The 16,541-nt window shown below is 47.3% G+C and overlaps 6 protein-coding genes across 6 annotated transcripts; 4 read left to right on the forward strand and 2 right to left on the reverse strand.

Annotated features, from left to right (window-relative positions):
- Positions 1 to 28: 28 nt before the first annotated feature.
- On the reverse strand, positions 29 to 1,502 carry F5Y00DRAFT_272418 (transferase family-domain-containing protein; the record flags this gene model as incomplete). The annotated part of the gene is made up of 1 exon (XM_048012970.1): positions 29 to 1,502. One exon carries the CDS (start codon positions 1,500 to 1,502, stop codon positions 96 to 98), a length of 1,407 nt encoding a protein of 468 aa, XP_047868701.1. The 3' UTR covers positions 29 to 95.
- A 975-nt stretch (positions 1,503 to 2,477) lies between these two features.
- F5Y00DRAFT_226072 (uncharacterized protein) lies at positions 2,478 to 5,269 on the forward strand. The gene is made up of 2 exons (XM_048006274.1): positions 2,478 to 3,092; positions 3,292 to 5,269. Exons 1-2 carry the CDS (start codon positions 3,008 to 3,010, stop codon positions 4,572 to 4,574), a joined length of 1,368 nt encoding a protein of 455 aa, XP_047868702.1. The 5' UTR covers positions 2,478 to 3,007; the 3' UTR covers positions 4,575 to 5,269.
- A 3,431-nt stretch (positions 5,270 to 8,700) lies between these two features.
- F5Y00DRAFT_272423 (uncharacterized protein) lies at positions 8,701 to 11,673 on the forward strand (the record flags this gene model as incomplete). Its single annotated transcript, XM_048012971.1, has 5 exons — positions 8,701 to 8,895; positions 8,973 to 9,107; positions 9,215 to 9,517; positions 9,579 to 11,014; positions 11,075 to 11,673. The coding sequence occupies 5 exons, from the start codon at positions 8,701 to 8,703 to the stop codon at positions 11,631 to 11,633; spliced, it is 2,628 nt and encodes an 875-aa protein (XP_047868703.1). The 3' UTR covers positions 11,634 to 11,673.
- A 307-nt stretch (positions 11,674 to 11,980) lies between these two features.
- On the reverse strand, positions 11,981 to 14,400 carry F5Y00DRAFT_226074 (uncharacterized protein). Its single transcript, XM_048006275.1, has 2 exons — positions 13,438 to 14,400; positions 11,981 to 13,371 (listed from the first exon to the last, which is right to left on the reverse strand). Exons 1-2 carry the CDS (start codon positions 13,865 to 13,867, stop codon positions 12,419 to 12,421), a joined length of 1,383 nt encoding a protein of 460 aa, XP_047868704.1. The 5' UTR covers positions 13,868 to 14,400; the 3' UTR covers positions 11,981 to 12,418.
- A 30-nt stretch (positions 14,401 to 14,430) lies between these two features.
- On the forward strand, positions 14,431 to 16,471 carry F5Y00DRAFT_154476 (uncharacterized protein). The gene is made up of 2 exons (XM_048004586.1): positions 14,431 to 16,156; positions 16,227 to 16,471. Exon 1 carries the CDS (start codon positions 14,583 to 14,585, stop codon positions 15,921 to 15,923), a length of 1,341 nt encoding a protein of 446 aa, XP_047868705.1. The 5' UTR covers positions 14,431 to 14,582; the 3' UTR covers positions 15,924 to 16,156; positions 16,227 to 16,471.
- On the forward strand, positions 16,028 to 16,513 carry F5Y00DRAFT_154465 (uncharacterized protein). The gene has a single exon (XM_048004585.1). The coding sequence runs from the start codon at positions 16,132 to 16,134 to the stop codon at positions 16,375 to 16,377; it is 246 nt and encodes an 81-aa protein (XP_047868706.1). The 5' UTR covers positions 16,028 to 16,131; the 3' UTR covers positions 16,378 to 16,513.
- Positions 16,514 to 16,541: the final 28 nt, after the last annotated feature.

Genomic DNA, 16,541 nt, shown 5'->3' on the forward strand with positions numbered 1-16,541 from the left:
CCTCCATAAAATATATTACGAATATGAGCTTTAAGCGTGTGGTTCTACAAGACCATGAGGTCAACTCGGCGTGTACCTGAACACTGCACCCCACCTTACGAACGACACCGAGGAGTTGCGAATTGTTTAATCGGCCAACTTTGCTCAAACTTGAACAACACTTGCCTATCAAAGCTAACAATAACCTCTAAACCTCCCTCGTCACCGTTGCTGCTGCTTGGTATCCTAGGTAGAACGATAGGGTATCTCTTATTTGCCAACTTAGGCAACCTAACGGCACCGCATCTTCCGACTGTATCACCCCAATCTAACTCATAAACGCCTTGGTCTGCCCACGAGACAATTGATATGCCGTCATGACGCGGCCCCAGCGTGATTGGAGGATGATTGCTGGACGCGGCATATAAATATGTTAGTGTATCTCGCACGCTTTGCTCATCCACACTGCGAAGGGAAGCACGAATTGTGGAAGCAATCTGGGCTAGTTTTGAGATTGAGGTAGAATCTAATAGAACGTGGTCACCAGAAGAGGCTGCCCCTGTACCGAGAGATATTAGGTCCGTCCGTGAAGCTGTGGCTGCTGCCATCACAAAGGCGGCACCGAGGTAGTCCGAGGGTAAAGGTGGGCTGAGACGAGAGCGAAAATTCACGGGGAAACCTATTGTATTGGTACCCTCCTGGGCAGTCGTTGTGTTTGATTCAGCGACTAATATGGCGCTCCAAAGTAGCGCTGTGAGAATATCACCTGAAGAAACCCAGCCCGCATTGCCCTGAGAAGCGATATGCTCGTTCACGACATGCTTGAACGCTTGTAACTTAGTTTGTGAGAAGAAATATATGCCGGTCCTAAGATCGTTAGATGAGAATGATGTCGGACCAGCAAGCCTAGCATAGTCGTCAGGTCCCCGGACGTGAAGCAGTCTAGGCATAGAGGGAGGCGCTGTCACGTCAAGAGTGCTATGTCTTTCAATCAAAGCCCCACGATCTAGCCAAGACTGATCAAACCCAGCCACTACAGACGCGCCTGTGCGGCAGCGAGAAGCCCATATCTTAAGCAAGGCCCCGAATCCAGTGATGTCGGTCGTGCAATGATGAACAGCGACGCATAGTATGAACCCACCCTTAACAAGCGACACGCTCGCCCGGAATACCGGCGCTGGATTCGGAAACGGGGGCTGCGTGTGAGGAGGTATGATCCCTGGCGCGGTGAATGCCGAGGGCGGGAAGTTTTGCGCCTCGATGACGGCGTAATCAAGGGTATCCGAAAGATCTTGTTCGTAGTAGAGGTCCTCTAGCGTTTGATAAGGACTGCTGAGGTAAATATGTTTTCCATCTTCGCTGATGAGGACCCCGGAAAGAAGGTAGGGGACGTCATTTACAACTCCTTTCAGCCCCATCCTGAGCGTATTAATAGTGTCGGCGGCGTGTGTTGAGGGGAAGCAAAACATTTGGCGGACGTAACCCCGGGGCATAAGTTTGTCAAGCGGAGAGAGGGTCGCCATGTCGGACGGGCTGTATAGATTTTGACGAACGAGCTTTTGATTGAGTTATGACATCATATTTGGAGGGAAGTATATATTTTATGGGATTATTATCTAGATGCCTATACAATCTAAGAGTTTTAGCTTGAAGAAGCATCTCATCCTCCAGTCAGATGACGTATCTCAAAACGAGCAGCATTGAAAAAGTACAAGGCTACCGCGCAAGCGCTATAACTACAAATTAATTAAAATAAGATAGCTACCTGTATAATATTAATATCATATCTCATGCTGAATTCTTCGTAAAATTGTGACGATAGTTCAAGATTCCAAAGGGACACTTCACGCGTCCAAGTACAACAATTGCACGCGTCTCCCGTTCGTTATTACAAACGCGGCGTTTACATACTGACATAAGAGAGAATGCGGGTAATTCTGACGGAGATTACTGCGAATAAGCTGTCGGATCTGCGTAACCATCCCCGTCCCCGTCACCCTTGATACAATTCAAGATAGAAATATTATTAACGGGACATAGCAGGTGACATGCGGTCCACTGCTTCAGAAGCGGATATATCGCGGCCCTTAAATGCCATCCGTCGGGAAGAGCCGAATTGCATCCATGACATCTTGTGCGTGGTGGTTGCTGGGACGAATAGGTACCGTGTATGTAATTACAAGGTGGGATACGGGCAGACGGGATAAAACGCGTCGGTTGATACGAAAAGCGCGCACAAGATAGCGCTGTTGAATCAAGCCAGGGACTAGACAGGGGTGATCAAATACCCCAGCATTCTTAAATTTGGCTGACTGCTCGTGGCTCAACGCGTGGCTCTTAGCAGATGCAAACGCTAAGCCGTTAAGCCTAGACCAAGAATAGTAAAGCGCATTTTCAACAGCCACGAACGTTTTGAATGTACAGTACATAATCATTGTACCGTATTTCTACTGCAAGGCCGAGTCGCTAGCGGCCGTTCGTAAATACTACACTGAATACCTTTTTTAAGTAGCCCTGACAGAACAACATTGGGGAGGCCCGCGATCTGGCCCACGGCATAATAGTACACATAAACATGGAGATGTGATGTGTGTTTGAATGCTGCTCCTCCGTCTTTAAGTCAGCCTAAGAATTCCATTAGTTTTAAGTTGCTACTTTCGTATGTGAAGAATACACCCGAAATTCAAGTTGAGCGCATAGCCCTTTTCAAAGATTGAAGAGCTTTCAACCATATTCCTTTATACATTTACTACCCTTTTTTTGTTGTATAGAACCTACTATCTATATTGACGTCGATTTTGCGCCCTTGTCCTCTGGATGACATACATATCCTCGGCACCACCGCGTCCAAGCTCGAATTAATTACCTACCCTTCCACGCCACACACCCAACATCAAACCAGACAAAACGCTAGAAATCATAAGCCGCTTATCTACCCCTCGATATCTTTCTCGCTACAGGTAGCCATCCGTTGACAGGCGACGTGACATCCCTACGTGAATAAGAATAAAAAACGGGGAAATGAGAAATGCCCAGTCGATTGCAAACCCCTCGAATACGTCCTGTTCCTAATCGAGAGCCGTTCACTCCCACTCGACAAAGCATTAAACAAGGTAAACATAATTAAGCCCACATATTCGCATAATCCACTCGTCCCTGTTTCTATTCCACGAAACGTCTATTAGCATTGTTTCGGAGACAATTAAAACTTTGTCTCCTTACATCTTCTAGGCTTACTGTTCGGGACAAAGCAAAATCCTTACTATATTCTAACTGGGAAGGCGGTAAAACTAAGCTAACGTTCTTCCTTAGAATCTACATATACAGACGATAGTGTAATAAATGCCAATTTAAAATCGAAACCGGCGCATACTTCCAACAACGCGAACACCATGAGCACCCACAGTCCAGCCCCGGAGGCAAAACACAACTCCTATGCCAACTCCGGTTTCTCACCCAATGGCAAGAGCAAGAGCAAGAGCGCAATACCATCCACTATTCGTACCGTCCCTAGCTTTGAAGCACCTTCAGATATCTCGTCAGAATCACCGTCCGCGCGAAACAGCGGGTTTTCAAGTTCCATTAATAGCAATGTTAGCGGCACATCATACAACTCTCAACAAGCACAGAGCAGCTCGACGGTCAGGTTAAAACCGCAATCGCCTGTCTTAGAACCGCCATTACCGATATCGCGAAGTGAAGACCCATATACGTCCGCAAGTGATGCGAATCCTGGAGAAGAGACGGCGGAGGAGCCAACCTCGTCTTTACAGGTTCCGGGGACACCCATGCCCGAAGACCGTACAGGCGGAGCGCCGGAAAGTTCACCACAATGGGACGGCGCCGTCGGTAAGGCCGGTTTAGGAAAGACGGGCAGAGTAATTAATAAATTGGTGTCGGAAAACGAGTCCTTGAAACGGGATATCCAGATTGAGCGCTTCAGGGCCGATGAAGCAAAACAAGCGGCTAAACTAATAGAAGACAAGATGGAGCATATGGTCGCAGATTATGAAAGCCGCCTATTAGAAGCCACAATAACCAAGACGTTACTGAGTCGCAAAGAACGTCAAGTTGAGCACTTACAGTCTACGGTCGACCTCGAGAAGAAGCGCACAGCGGATGCTCAAGAACGTGAACGAACATGGCGCGAAGAGATGGAGAAGAGTCGCCGAGACACCAAGGTCCAGGTCGAAGAGGCTAATATGCATGCCGCATTAATGGAGGGTCGATACAATGCTATATCGTCGCATTGGAAGGATCAGGGCGACGAAGTTAAGCGTGTTATGGTGGGTCTTGAGGGCAGAATCAAAACATTGGTTGAGGAACGTAGGATGGACGATGAAAAAATCAGCGTTCTCCGCGATTTGTGTGACCAGCAAGACGGAAATATTCGAGACCTGCAACGGCAAAAGGATGAAATTGCCCGGCAATTTGAGGCCTATAAGCGCGAACAGGAGCAAGCGCTAAAGGATATCAAGAAAATCGCCCGTGAGAGAGAAGAAGAGCAGGTGAGGGCTCTCGAAGAGGCGAAGCGCGTACTCGGCCAGCTGAAATGGGCGCTTAACGTGAAGAAAAACGTGAAGGGCGCTGAGTAATGATATACTCCTAGTTTTACCGTGCAGTCCTCTCGTCGGCAAAGCGCCCCCTGAACACTCAGAAACCCGTGCTGGTTTGCTCCCCTTCGACAAAAATATTCCCCTATCATGTACTAAAATGGCGGCTTTGATATTGTAGTACAATAATTTTTTTTCCTTTCCCCTATTTCAATCTGGCCCATCGCGACTCCGCACTCCCAAGCGTGTCGCTAGTACCAAGACGATACCACTCGAACTATAATAACGACCTTCTCGCCCTTCGCGATACCCTACGGCGATTCTCTTTCGGATTTTATACTACAACCTCGATAGTTAACTAAATTGAGCGACCAAGGCCAGGTCAGGAAATGGTACTCGAAGAGAGTTCTGGTCTGGATATGTTACGATACATAGGATTGGCGTTTGAGGCAAAGGATATTCTGTGACTGCGGTCTAAATCAGAGTGAGACCCGGCAGTCCATGGCATTTTCATTTCATCACAAGGCCCCCAAGTTTAAGAGGGCAAAAGGAGACCCTCGGCTGGTATGACAAAAGGCGTATGAACATTTACATTCATGACCCTCCCTTCTATTGTCCACTTACGTTGTATATACCCAGTTTGCCAGTTTATAGTTATAGAAATAAGTCATTTGCGATGAACAGATTTACGAGCACTTGATATGCTCCACTCGGCTCGAATTTGTATGATCACTAAGACATCCAACACTTACAATTATCATTGCTTAGGATACATCTCTCGTAGTGCATCATGTTATGGATCTACTCGTCCCAGTTACTGTTCTAGGCAAGCTAGGATTTCTCTACCAAATACTTGAGCACTTCCTGACTATAAAGTGAACTACAGTCTGCTGTAGCCAGACTGCTTACATAAGCAGATTACCCCTTTTCTACCATCTGATATTGGAACTTACCCAATTAAATCACCCAAATATCCTACCTAGGTCAGCGAGTTTGACAAATCAAATAAAAGCTTGACTTGACTCGGGCCTGACTTGACTTGGCTTGGGTAGATAGCTTTTGCGGGATATTTGCCCAGGTTAGGTATAAATTTTTTTATTTGCTTATTAAGCAAATAAGTTGAGGCTGTTCAGGCCTATTTTAGTATATATTTAAGGGATATAATTGGTCGATTTAAGGTAAACTATTAAGGGCAACGTTTTATATTAAGGTAATTATAGGGTTTTATCTAGCACCTTTGTACAGTTGATGTAATAATGAGGAGCTTATAATAAGCTATTGAGATGACCTCATTCTATTCTATTCTAAGTACGTATCGGGGTACGTGCCCCTATGCGTACAAGGTAATGAGGCTATTTGTAATTGTCTTTTTTAAGATCACGATAACTTTTTGGTGTTTTAAACTGTAAAAAGTGCTGGGGGTGGGGCTAGGTGGGTATATATCTTAGATTACCCCGGCTCTGACCAATCGGATCCCGGAGATTTCATTACCCGGACTTTTACCGGTATTGATACCGTATGTGCCTCAGGTCAAGCCCACGATACGGCCAAGTAAGCCTCATTTTCATTTTATTTGACTTGACTTGTATCGAGTCAAGTCTTTGCAGTTATTTGGCTTGACTTGACTCATCGAACTCGCTGACCTAGGTACAGTCAAATAATCTCATGCCACAACCATTTACGGTATATCCTCAGACAGATAAATCTCATTGTCAATTCTACCTTGGGTAAGCATTGCAAGGCATATAATTACCTAAAATACCACGAAATTTCAAGTAGGCAGGTCATTTATACAGCGTTAAAGACCTAATGTTTGGCATGGGTATTCCTTAGCGAGCTTAATGGCTACCTCCTAACGTACCTACTCAAATTAGATAGGCACCTAGGTCAGCAAAGATCACGCTATCATACCCGTCAAAAGCAGCACTTGACGACGTCCAGTATGGCCGCCAGAGCTACGAAAGTCACTTGGTGTAAGGAACTCGATTTTTCGACCACATACGGTGGCACAACGGAGGAATTATCAACTATATCGTTGAGCTTGTGGTTAATTTATTACTGCCATAAGTTCTATTGGTAGGGTAGCCCTTCCATAAAGGAGATTTGCTGGCTATCATAAACTCGATTCTTCCTTGCGCGATCATGAAGTGCTCTCTTTTATATATAGATATATGCCCTAACCCATCACAGTGTTCAACGCAACTTCCCCTCGTATACCTTGTATATAGCCTGTGTAGATCTGTGCCTTTGGATATGTTCATCATGGTGCAAACTCGCTATGTGTCGCCATCCAAACGCCAGAATTAAATTATCTCTTGTTGGGTACCCTAACGCCTCTCAAATTATTGATACCGTTTGGCGAGAAGGTTTATTCTCTATCTACTAGCGGTTTAGATGGTACTATAAAACTAGCTACCTATCGGGTCCTATCTAAAAGGATTATGAGTCGTTGGATTACCACGGGATCCCGTGGCAAACTGACCCCTACTACCCCTGACCTACTTATATCTTATCAAATGGGCATTTTACCACGGGATCCCGTGGCAACCCCCTCCTTCACTATCCCTTATTTACCTTGATATTGTGATTCCCACGATATCCCGCGGAGACCACAGGTCGGCATGTCTATCGGCACATTTCAGGTTCACATTTAGCAATCAACCTTTCCGGAACATGTTGCACCCTGAGGACCGATCTAGCTGTGCCGGCTACTTAACTCCTATTACTTAGTTGCCATTGACTTACGGTATGACTATTGCTTGTGGCATTCTATAGCTTCATTCTAGGTAGTATATCAAGTAAAATACGACAAAAGGGGTGTACTTTGAGAGCTTCTATATAAATACCAACGTATTCATTAGAATTCCAGGCAAGTCATCTACAACACAGGATGTTTTCGGTATATTCAGCCACAGACTTCCATGATTCGACTAAGTAGGCACAGCAAAAGAAGGGTTATAACCGCTCCATGAAAGCACCTTGTAGTTCATGGACTACATGATTAATTTACATGTATTCAGGTTGGTCAGGCCTGTCTTTGCAATGCACTTGTATTTGTAGTAATAGAAAAAGATCTAGGTACATTAAGTACATGTTTGCCTACATCACATGCACCAGTATGACATAACCTAATCTAAGGGGTACCTGACGGATCTGAACTTGCCGTCCCTAGAGCAAGTACGACTAGGGAGTAGTGCCCGATAAGGTAGGACGCGTGATTGTTGCAAGCATACATGTATTGTGGGCACCTGCCGTACCCAAATAGATAGAGGAGCCTAGTGGTCATTCCCAAAAACCGAAACTGCCTCACATCGGTTAGCGGCAGGAAGGAACATCTAGGTCATTAAGCTTTGGAAAGACCGACTTCCCTCGTTCTATACCGTTTAGTTTAGGTAGGTACCTACCTTACATAGTTGCCTAGGTAGTTGCTCGGCAATCGTTCCTACTAACTTGCATGCAACTTTGGTCCACAGTGAATATCCATCTTTTCCAATTCTCTCTTCCAAACTTCATCCTTCAGTTTCTTCACCTCTTCCACCCACAACCCATTCACAGCCAACAACAACGACTACACCAACGACTACGACTACGACTACTACAACGACTACGACTACTACAACGACTACGACAACCTACTACTTCTATCTACACCGGGTCTCAAGGTACTACTAATTCATTTCTATATTCCAATCCCATACATCATTTCCCATAGCTATAGCCTCTACCAATACAAATCACGTCGCGTCGCCGACGCGACTTTTCGAACCCAAAGACTGAGTGAACATTGTGACCTAACGTTGTTTGTCGAGCATACCGTCTTTCAAAACTTCATTCTGTGTGAAAACTGCCAGCCCTTTGCCTTCTTTATTTGAATCTAGCGGATGTTGTGTTTCTTCTTCTTGCCTATGCAATAGGTACATTATCGTGCCTCATTACTAATTACCTACCTACCTCTTATCACCTTCTCTGTTGTTGCAACAACTAACACCGTGAAGAGTCTTTCAAGGACACTCTATCTGCGTGCCTATATACTGTTTCAAGGTAAGTCCTCTATGTCGCGTTTTGACATGTTACTGGACGCGTCTTGTTAATTAACGATTGCGATGTGCATGTAAGCAAAGTTTATGAACATCCAAATAAAGGCTAACATCCTCGGAATAGAGTCATCATGTCTGAGGTATCTGAGCGAGTTGCTGAGGCGCTCCGCCACGACTTCCCCAAGTGGGTGGCCGAGAAAGAAGCGCGGGAAGCCGCGGCGGCCCAGAAAAAGGAAAAGGACACCGAGTTTTGGTTTGTCTCAAACTGGGCATTCCACCTAGACGGAGTCCAGGAGTTCACTCGCAGACTCCGACATGACTTCCAAGTAGGTTTCCACCATTATTCAAAGTTGCTTCGCCTTCAAATATATTTTGATTTGAAGCCTTACTGACATAATTATAGCGTGTGCAAGTCTCATATGACTTGCACACCTCTTGGGTCAGGGTCAGGTGCCTGATCGCCGACGAAGCAGCGGTTATGGCTGCTTGCCAGCTAATATTGGACGATATAGTCCAAAGAGAGCTTGCGGCCGAACTGGTAAGTATTCCCCTTTCTTATTCTTTTCTCTTCCATAGGTTTTTACATCATTCTTTTTAAGGGAGTTATGCTGCCTATTTTGCTAGTAGTATCTAATATGCATATAGTCTTCCGGAAATAAGGTTTTTCCTTATCGCACACCGGACATCGGTGAGCTTGGGTTAGCCACTGCACCTCCTGAAATCCAATCCGCTGCCTCTATAGAGGTATGGGAGATCCCTGAGGGGCTTCTTGGAAGAGGCCCAAACCCTTTGAGACTAGTAACGGCCGAGGTATTGGCCAAGTTACAACATATCACGGGTTGTGCCCTGGCGTTGGGGGGGGATGGGCTTGCCGTATTTATCGGCGGCAAATCACCCCAAGAGATGGGTGTAGTGGTACGCAAGCTACAGACTCTTGCAAACTATGCTGTGAGTTTCATTATTGTTCTACTACTATCTATTGTTGCGGTCGAAGTCTAATATTTCCTAGGGATTGCCATATCCGGCTGATTTAACCTGTTGCAAGAGTTTCATTTACGCCGAGGACAAGCAACAGAGTCCTGGCACATTTGTTTATATGGGACATGAAAGGAAACCTACCCTGTCGACTTTCTTCCTTGATAGATCCGTGTACAGATTGGGCAAAGACGGTTCCGTATACGGAAAAATGTTTGGGCAGGGTGTAGTTGTGGCTCTAGCAGGTAACGACTCCCAACCAACCAAAGGCCCAGCAAAAATTGCACCATCTATATCGCCCGAGTACAGAAATGAACCATATAGGGCATTCTCGCCTTCCATGTGGAGTTACAAACCGAAGTCTAGAGCTTATGGGTCGGATAAGGTCTTATTCAACCCTAAGAATAATCCACAGGTTGTCTCTTGGGTTACCCAGCTGCCTAACCCAGAGTACAACCAAGGCCTTTCTCAACAGCCTTCTTACAAGCACCAGAGTACACATTTGGATGATAAGAATGTTGGTTTACCAAGCCTGATGCCACCTGATCCTCAGGCAGAAACAATTGTAGAACGATCTGCCGGTACCTCCAAGGATCCGGAGATACTTCCGGCGGAACAGGACCTTATCCTGTTCGACGAGCAACAAACGGAAGAGCTATCAGCAAGTATCAACAAAGAAAGTGAGAAAACAAGCATCACTCAGCCAGGAACACAAGCTCCTCAACATCCACCAGCGTCTGAAATCGAACCTGATGACCCATTCATTAAGTTATGGAAGGGTGCTCGAATAGGGGAACTCCGTGTAGAACCTAGCATCCCGCCCCCGCCTCGGCACTCTACCATGAGGCAGCAGGCAGGTCGCCGATATGATGGTTTACAAGTCCGAGGGTCAGATCCCGATCCCGAATTGGCTCGAGCCATTGTCAAGAGGCTTGTCCGAATGATGGGGTCACTGGAGATTTTCACTGGTAAGGTGTCTTTGAAAGCTGAACTTGGACGTTTTTGTCTCACAAAGATCAATCACGACCACGTATATTTGAAGGGTAGCGCTTGTCAAGATAAGGTCAAGTCACTACAGGACATAAAAGATGTCTTGGATAGACATCACGTCCGACCACAGGATCTCATATTCACAAAGATTCTTACAGGACAAGGCGAAGATGCAAATTATATCGCATTTGCGGAAGGTAGTGATAAGCAAAGACTATGGGTGCCCACTGATCGCAAAACTATCTATGAGATCTACTGCTGCGCTAAGATAGCAGGCGAAAAGTTTCAAAAGTTCATATTGGAGGTTGACGCCAAAGATTTCACCTATAGAATCTATGAACTGGACGGTGATTCTTGCGCTGTCTTTGTGCATTGCCCCAAGAGGGTATGGGACTTCCAAGTCACCCTCACTAAGTCACAAGACTTGAGCCTAACTTACGGTAACTTTGCAAAGGACCTTATTGACAGCATGCGTGTCATGTAAGTTTACTGCTACTAAACCCTTTCGTCCATTACGCCTTTACTAATGTCATGATATAGAAACCAAGACTCTGGCATACCGCTATTGGAATTCATTGTTAAGGGAGTATACCAGGCTGAGATAATGCTTGTCCGAACCCGCAACATTGCGTCTTACGCCAGGAAAGGAGGAAATATTCGACCCCTTTCCAACACCTCTGGTTCAAAGTCATCAACTACAAGCATACTAGAGATCTGCGAGGTGCATGACATGGCATCGAGGATCATTGGTAGAGCAAATAACAATGTGACCATTATGTTTGAGCAGTACCGTGGAAATCCGCAACGTGGTCAGCTACCAACCTGGTATGAGGCTTCATTGCAATCTAAGGAAATCAACAAGGCACTGAAACAGAATCGAGACCTCGAAATAGGCGAGGAAGTTTCTTGGACACCTCAGCAGCTCCGGCAGGAGGGGGCATTTGATGAAATCATCAAATCTGCAACAGAGATGGTAAAGAAGATTGATGGAGTAGGTTACTGGGGAAATAACTTCCAAGACGCAACAATTCATAAGATTCCCCCTTGGGGAAAGGAGACATCTTCGCAACATCCAACTTTTAACCCTTTCATCCGATAATGGAACACTCAGCTAGGGTGTATGAATGGTTGACCTTATTTGTGATTGTGGAAATGCGTATGATTTGTTGAAAGAGAATGTTGGTTGGTATCTGGGTCGGAGTACGGATTGGCTTTTGCTTCATGGCTGTTCTACTCTTCTTTGTGCAAAATGGCAATTCCTACTTATTGTTCGAAATCTTAGTAAGATAGGTATCACTCAGCTGGTCCTTGACTAATGTGCAAGGCCGCATACCTGTTAGCTGGTTTGTTAGGTAGCTGAATTCCAACGGATGATATTGTCGAAGTCCATTTACAATGCAAATTCATGCCTTACGGGTAAAACTTGGCACGAGGATGCAGACGTAATGCTTATAAATTTCTATAATGCTCAGTGTCGCCAGCTTCTAATTAGTTCCTTGCTCCAATTGAATTATGACATAGCCTGGGGGATATTATTACCTGTAGGCTAGTAGAGACTGGAGGATGAACACTTGCGCTACTAATAGGGTATTCCTTTAGTAGAGTACACATGTACAAGGCATATCCCCTCCCATCCTTCCCCTTTTCCCCAGACCTCGAATAATCCTCCTCCGTGTTTCTATTTCCTACATAGACCTAGCTTGGGCCCGTAATTGGGTACATACCTCCTAAGCTAAAGCTTCACCAGCGGATACTCAACCAGTCATACCCTTCTTTCTTGGTCTTTTCCTTCATGCCCCCTGCATCTTCTGTTTTCCTCTCTGCCCCTATTCCAATTTCTCTTCTTCCCCTTAGCATGACCATACCTTGACCACGACTGCTCCCCTAGAGCGCACTTAGGTCCAGCGGCACGCTGCTCCCGCGACCGGCTCGGTACTTACGGGGCCCGCCTTGGAAGGGTCGGGGCTTGGGGAATTCGCTCTCGTCTTTGAAACGCCAGCGGCTGTCGTGGACGATGTACCGCTCGCCTCTGCTCGCCTCGCGCGGGCTGGGTATCGCGCTGCCCGTGGGAGTAGGGCTCGGGCTCTTGCTGGTGCCGTTGGGGACTAGCGTGTATGTGCTCGGGTCTAGCATCGAGCGGAGATTCGAGCTGGCGCGCTGGCGATTTGAAGGTGGATCTCGCGCTACGGGAGGTGGTGTCGGCGCGGAAGACGGAGGGAGGGGTGGTAGTACGCCGGTAGGAGAAGAAGAACGGCCTCCTGTTGTTGTTGCACGCATCGCTGCTTGGACTGCGATGCTTGGTGATGTTGAGCTAGATGGCGGTGCTGACGGCGGGGGGGGAGGAGGTTGTGATCGCGTCGTAGTAGGGGGTGGTCTGGGAGCCGCGGCTGGAGGAGGTGGCGGGGGTGCGGGTGCTGATACTGGCGGCGGAGGTGGTGGCGCTGGCGCGGACGTTGGTGGTGGAGGTGGAGGTGCCGGCGGCGCTGGAGCAGATGATGGGGGAGGCGGCGGCGCATGTGAGCTCGGTAAGGGGGGAGGATGAGATGGTGCGGTTGAGGGTTTCCTGGACCCGGGCGGAGGAGGCGGCTTCTTCCCTATCGGCGGCGGGGGTCCTTTCGAGGATGCTGCTGATGCCATCGAATTCGGTCTTGGGACATCACTGATCGCCTTCCTTAGAGTCGCTACTGAAGCATGAGAGGCCGTAGTCGGAGGTGTGGGCACGGCACGAGCTGGAGGTGTTGGTACAGCGGGGGCGGATCCGACAGGCGGTCTTGGTACTAGCGGCGCTTTCGGGCCTGACGGCTCTGTGTCGTTTAGATAAGATGCGGTTTGGTTTGCTACGTATACGGTAAGCAATCTTCGCTGCCAAGTTTAATAGGCCTGTAGGACTATGTGATACTTACCTCCTGTATCTACACCTCCACCTCGTTTCTTTAGCTTTGGCATGCCGCCCGCAAATAAACCTGCTAACTGCGGCGCGGGCTCTGCTACTCCGCCACTATTATGGTCATTGCTACTCGCTCTATTTGCCGGGACCGGTGGTGCGAGGCCGCCCGGAACAGCAGGAGCCCCCCTGGGTATTATAGGAACAGGTGGCGCTCCTCCGGTGGGCATTCCACCTCCTCCTCCCCCTGACGCCTTCGCTACTTGGGGAGCAGAACGATCATTCGTAACGGCCTTTCTCAGAGCCTTCCCTTTCGATATATCGCTAAGTAAGGCACCTCGGCCAGCACCGACAGCCGGTGGTCGTGGTAGTCCACCAGGTGGAGGGGGAGGAGGCGGTGGCCCTCCCATACCCGGGAGCGGCGGCGGCGGAGGTGGTGGAGGAGGCATCTCGGAGATTGGGCTCCGGCTCTCTTAGTATATTGAGATATTCGATCACACAGGCAAGACAGAGGAACGTGTGTCGGGTCGGTGAAGATTGTTATAAGTTGAGGTGTAAAGTAGGCGTCACCGTGCGTGTATCGAATTGATAAGAATACGGGAAATCGGTATAAGTGACTTGTTAAGTGTCTTGGTAAAAGTGAATTGATGTATGTTCTGTTTCTTGACTGCGATGGGTATCTCTTTACTTTTTACTTATAGGTAGAAGGGAGGTGAGAGAGGCGGGTGGTACGTAACGACGCGAAATGCAATTGACTGGTGCCTGGGTATCGATGGTTTAGGAGGTAGGAATAAGTTAGACTTCATTGGACGTCGTTGGAATTGCTGGAAACATAAGCTTTTCAGCCGCGCGTTGTCGTCACATTTGTGGCGCAGGCCCGGATTGCCCCGCCTTATCTCGGCATTGAAGCATATTATTTAGAATATTGCATATGACGAGGAAGATAAGAGACGATAAGTCACAACCTCTATTACCGAGTCTCATTATCGAGTCTTAATTGAATTGAATCTCTCTTCGCGACAACCAACAAAAGGTACCTAACACAGGTAGTCTACCTACTCAGTCTCCTCACGTCACGAGTTTTTGCATCGTAACGATTGATTGTGTCTATCACAGGCATATTCACCACATGCCAGTCTCCTGCGTATTATAGGAATTGCAGCGATGCCTCGACCGGCTGCTGTCCCGCGACCGCAGTCGGTTTGCCAGATCTGCGACTCCATCATCGCTCGCCGTTTTTATTCTACAAAACCCGCATTGAGCTCTCATAATACTACCCGGCATCGACCGCAAATAGTACAACATGCTCTACGAGCAAATGCAGTCCAGAAGGCCCTCTTAGCCTCTACTGTACTATCAACTAAAAAGAAGATACTAGAGACTGGTAACACTCGGCATACTCTAGGAGAGCATGATAGTAAAATCAGGGCAACACCTAAGACAGCAGCGAGCGAAGAGCTGTCATCTGTCACTAATATGATGACTTATTTGGAACGGAGCAAATCAAAAGTACTCTCGAACAAACGCATACCGTCAGAAGCGGACGTGAGTGCTGCTCTCCTGGCATGTCGCGTAGTGGCCGATTATATTATGGACGATGCTGTACAACCACAAATCGCTCATATGATAAATGAGTTTGACTCAGCCGCTTCTGAACTACTTTCGTTGGATAGCACAAGCAATCCTAACTTCCCCAAGTCCATAAATACTGCTACTGCCAGTATAGCGAGTCAGGTCAAGCAGATCATCGATAAGATATCAGACACCGCCTACGCGGTATTAGCTCACCCGCCTGTCTTCATAACACCAGAACTACTGGAAAAATATGTCGACGTACAAGCACGTCTAGGCAAACCAGAAACACTCCCCCAAGTGTTTCAACTGTATGCATCAAAACCCATGCCTCGCGAAGGAGCTGGGTCTATCAGCTACGCAAAGCAGAATCCCAACAAGGTAGCAAATGCCATTGAGCCTAATGTGATCGAGAAAGCTCTGGACACTGCAATTGAGGCGAGAAACTTAGATGCGGCAGTTGGAATTATCGAGAATACCTATGCCACGAAAGCTTTCATCCGAAACAAGCTCTTACGCAAGGCCCTACTACCCGTGGGGACCTTTGCAGCCACACCGTTGGCGGCATACGTCCTTGCTAGGAACTTTTCCGATCTTCAAAATACTATGGATAGCGCTACCGCGACTAATGTTGCGTTCGCTGGTATATTGGCTTACGTAGGCTTCACAGCATCGCTCGGCGTTGTAGCCCTACTTACTACAAACGACCAGATGAAGCGAGTGACCTGGGCCCCGGGAGTACCTTTACGACTACGGTGGATAAGGGAAGAAGAGAGGGCTGCGTTGGACAAGATTGCTTGTGCGTGGGGATTTCGAGAGAAGTGGCGCCAAGGCGAGGAGGAGGGAGCGGATTGGGATGCCTTGAGAGAGTATATCGGTCAGAAAGGAATGGTCTTGGATCGGACAGAACTAATGGAAGGGATGGACTTCTAGTAGATCTAAAGCCCACCTATTCCTTAACTACTGGATGAGATAACGTTAGTTTAGAGCCAGATCTGCTCTTTTAGCAACGATCTTCGCCAAGATCTGGTCGCGACGTTATTGCACCTAGGCACCCCACCGCGGACGTCGGAAGTGAAAGGTAGCGGATCTATCTGTCTATGTACAGCGATCCGGACGGGGGTCATGTGAATAAGAAAGCATGGCAAACCTATTGTTGTTATTAGGTTTGCTTGAACTGCCTACTAAAAACTATCAGGTACTAAACTATCAGGTACTAATTGCACAGCCTCCTAGTCTACATCATTACTCGCATATCGGCCTTAAGGAAGGGATAAGCTATCGATTTCTACAGCCTTCATACTGGAGACTTAAACATGTGGCGGCCGCTCTCTCGGTGTATAGACAGGGACTGCGCGACTTGTCATGGCTAGGCAACGCATCATAGGACGCTTCGGCTGTACTTGGCGTTCATCGATACTTTACCTCTAGCTTTGAGACTTCATGTCTTTGTTCGATTATATAATAAGGCCTTTGTCCTCTCTCATCCCTTCTTAGTAGTCACTGAAGGTGTTGGAATAACCTCTCGCATCTAGATCTAAACTATTTATA

Source organism: Daldinia vernicosa, assembly GCF_022497035.1.
Source record: "Daldinia vernicosa strain CBS 139.73 unplaced genomic scaffold F5Y00scaffold_5, whole genome shotgun sequence".
In the NCBI taxonomy this organism is placed as follows: Eukaryota; Fungi; Ascomycota; class Sordariomycetes; order Xylariales; family Hypoxylaceae; genus Daldinia; species Daldinia vernicosa.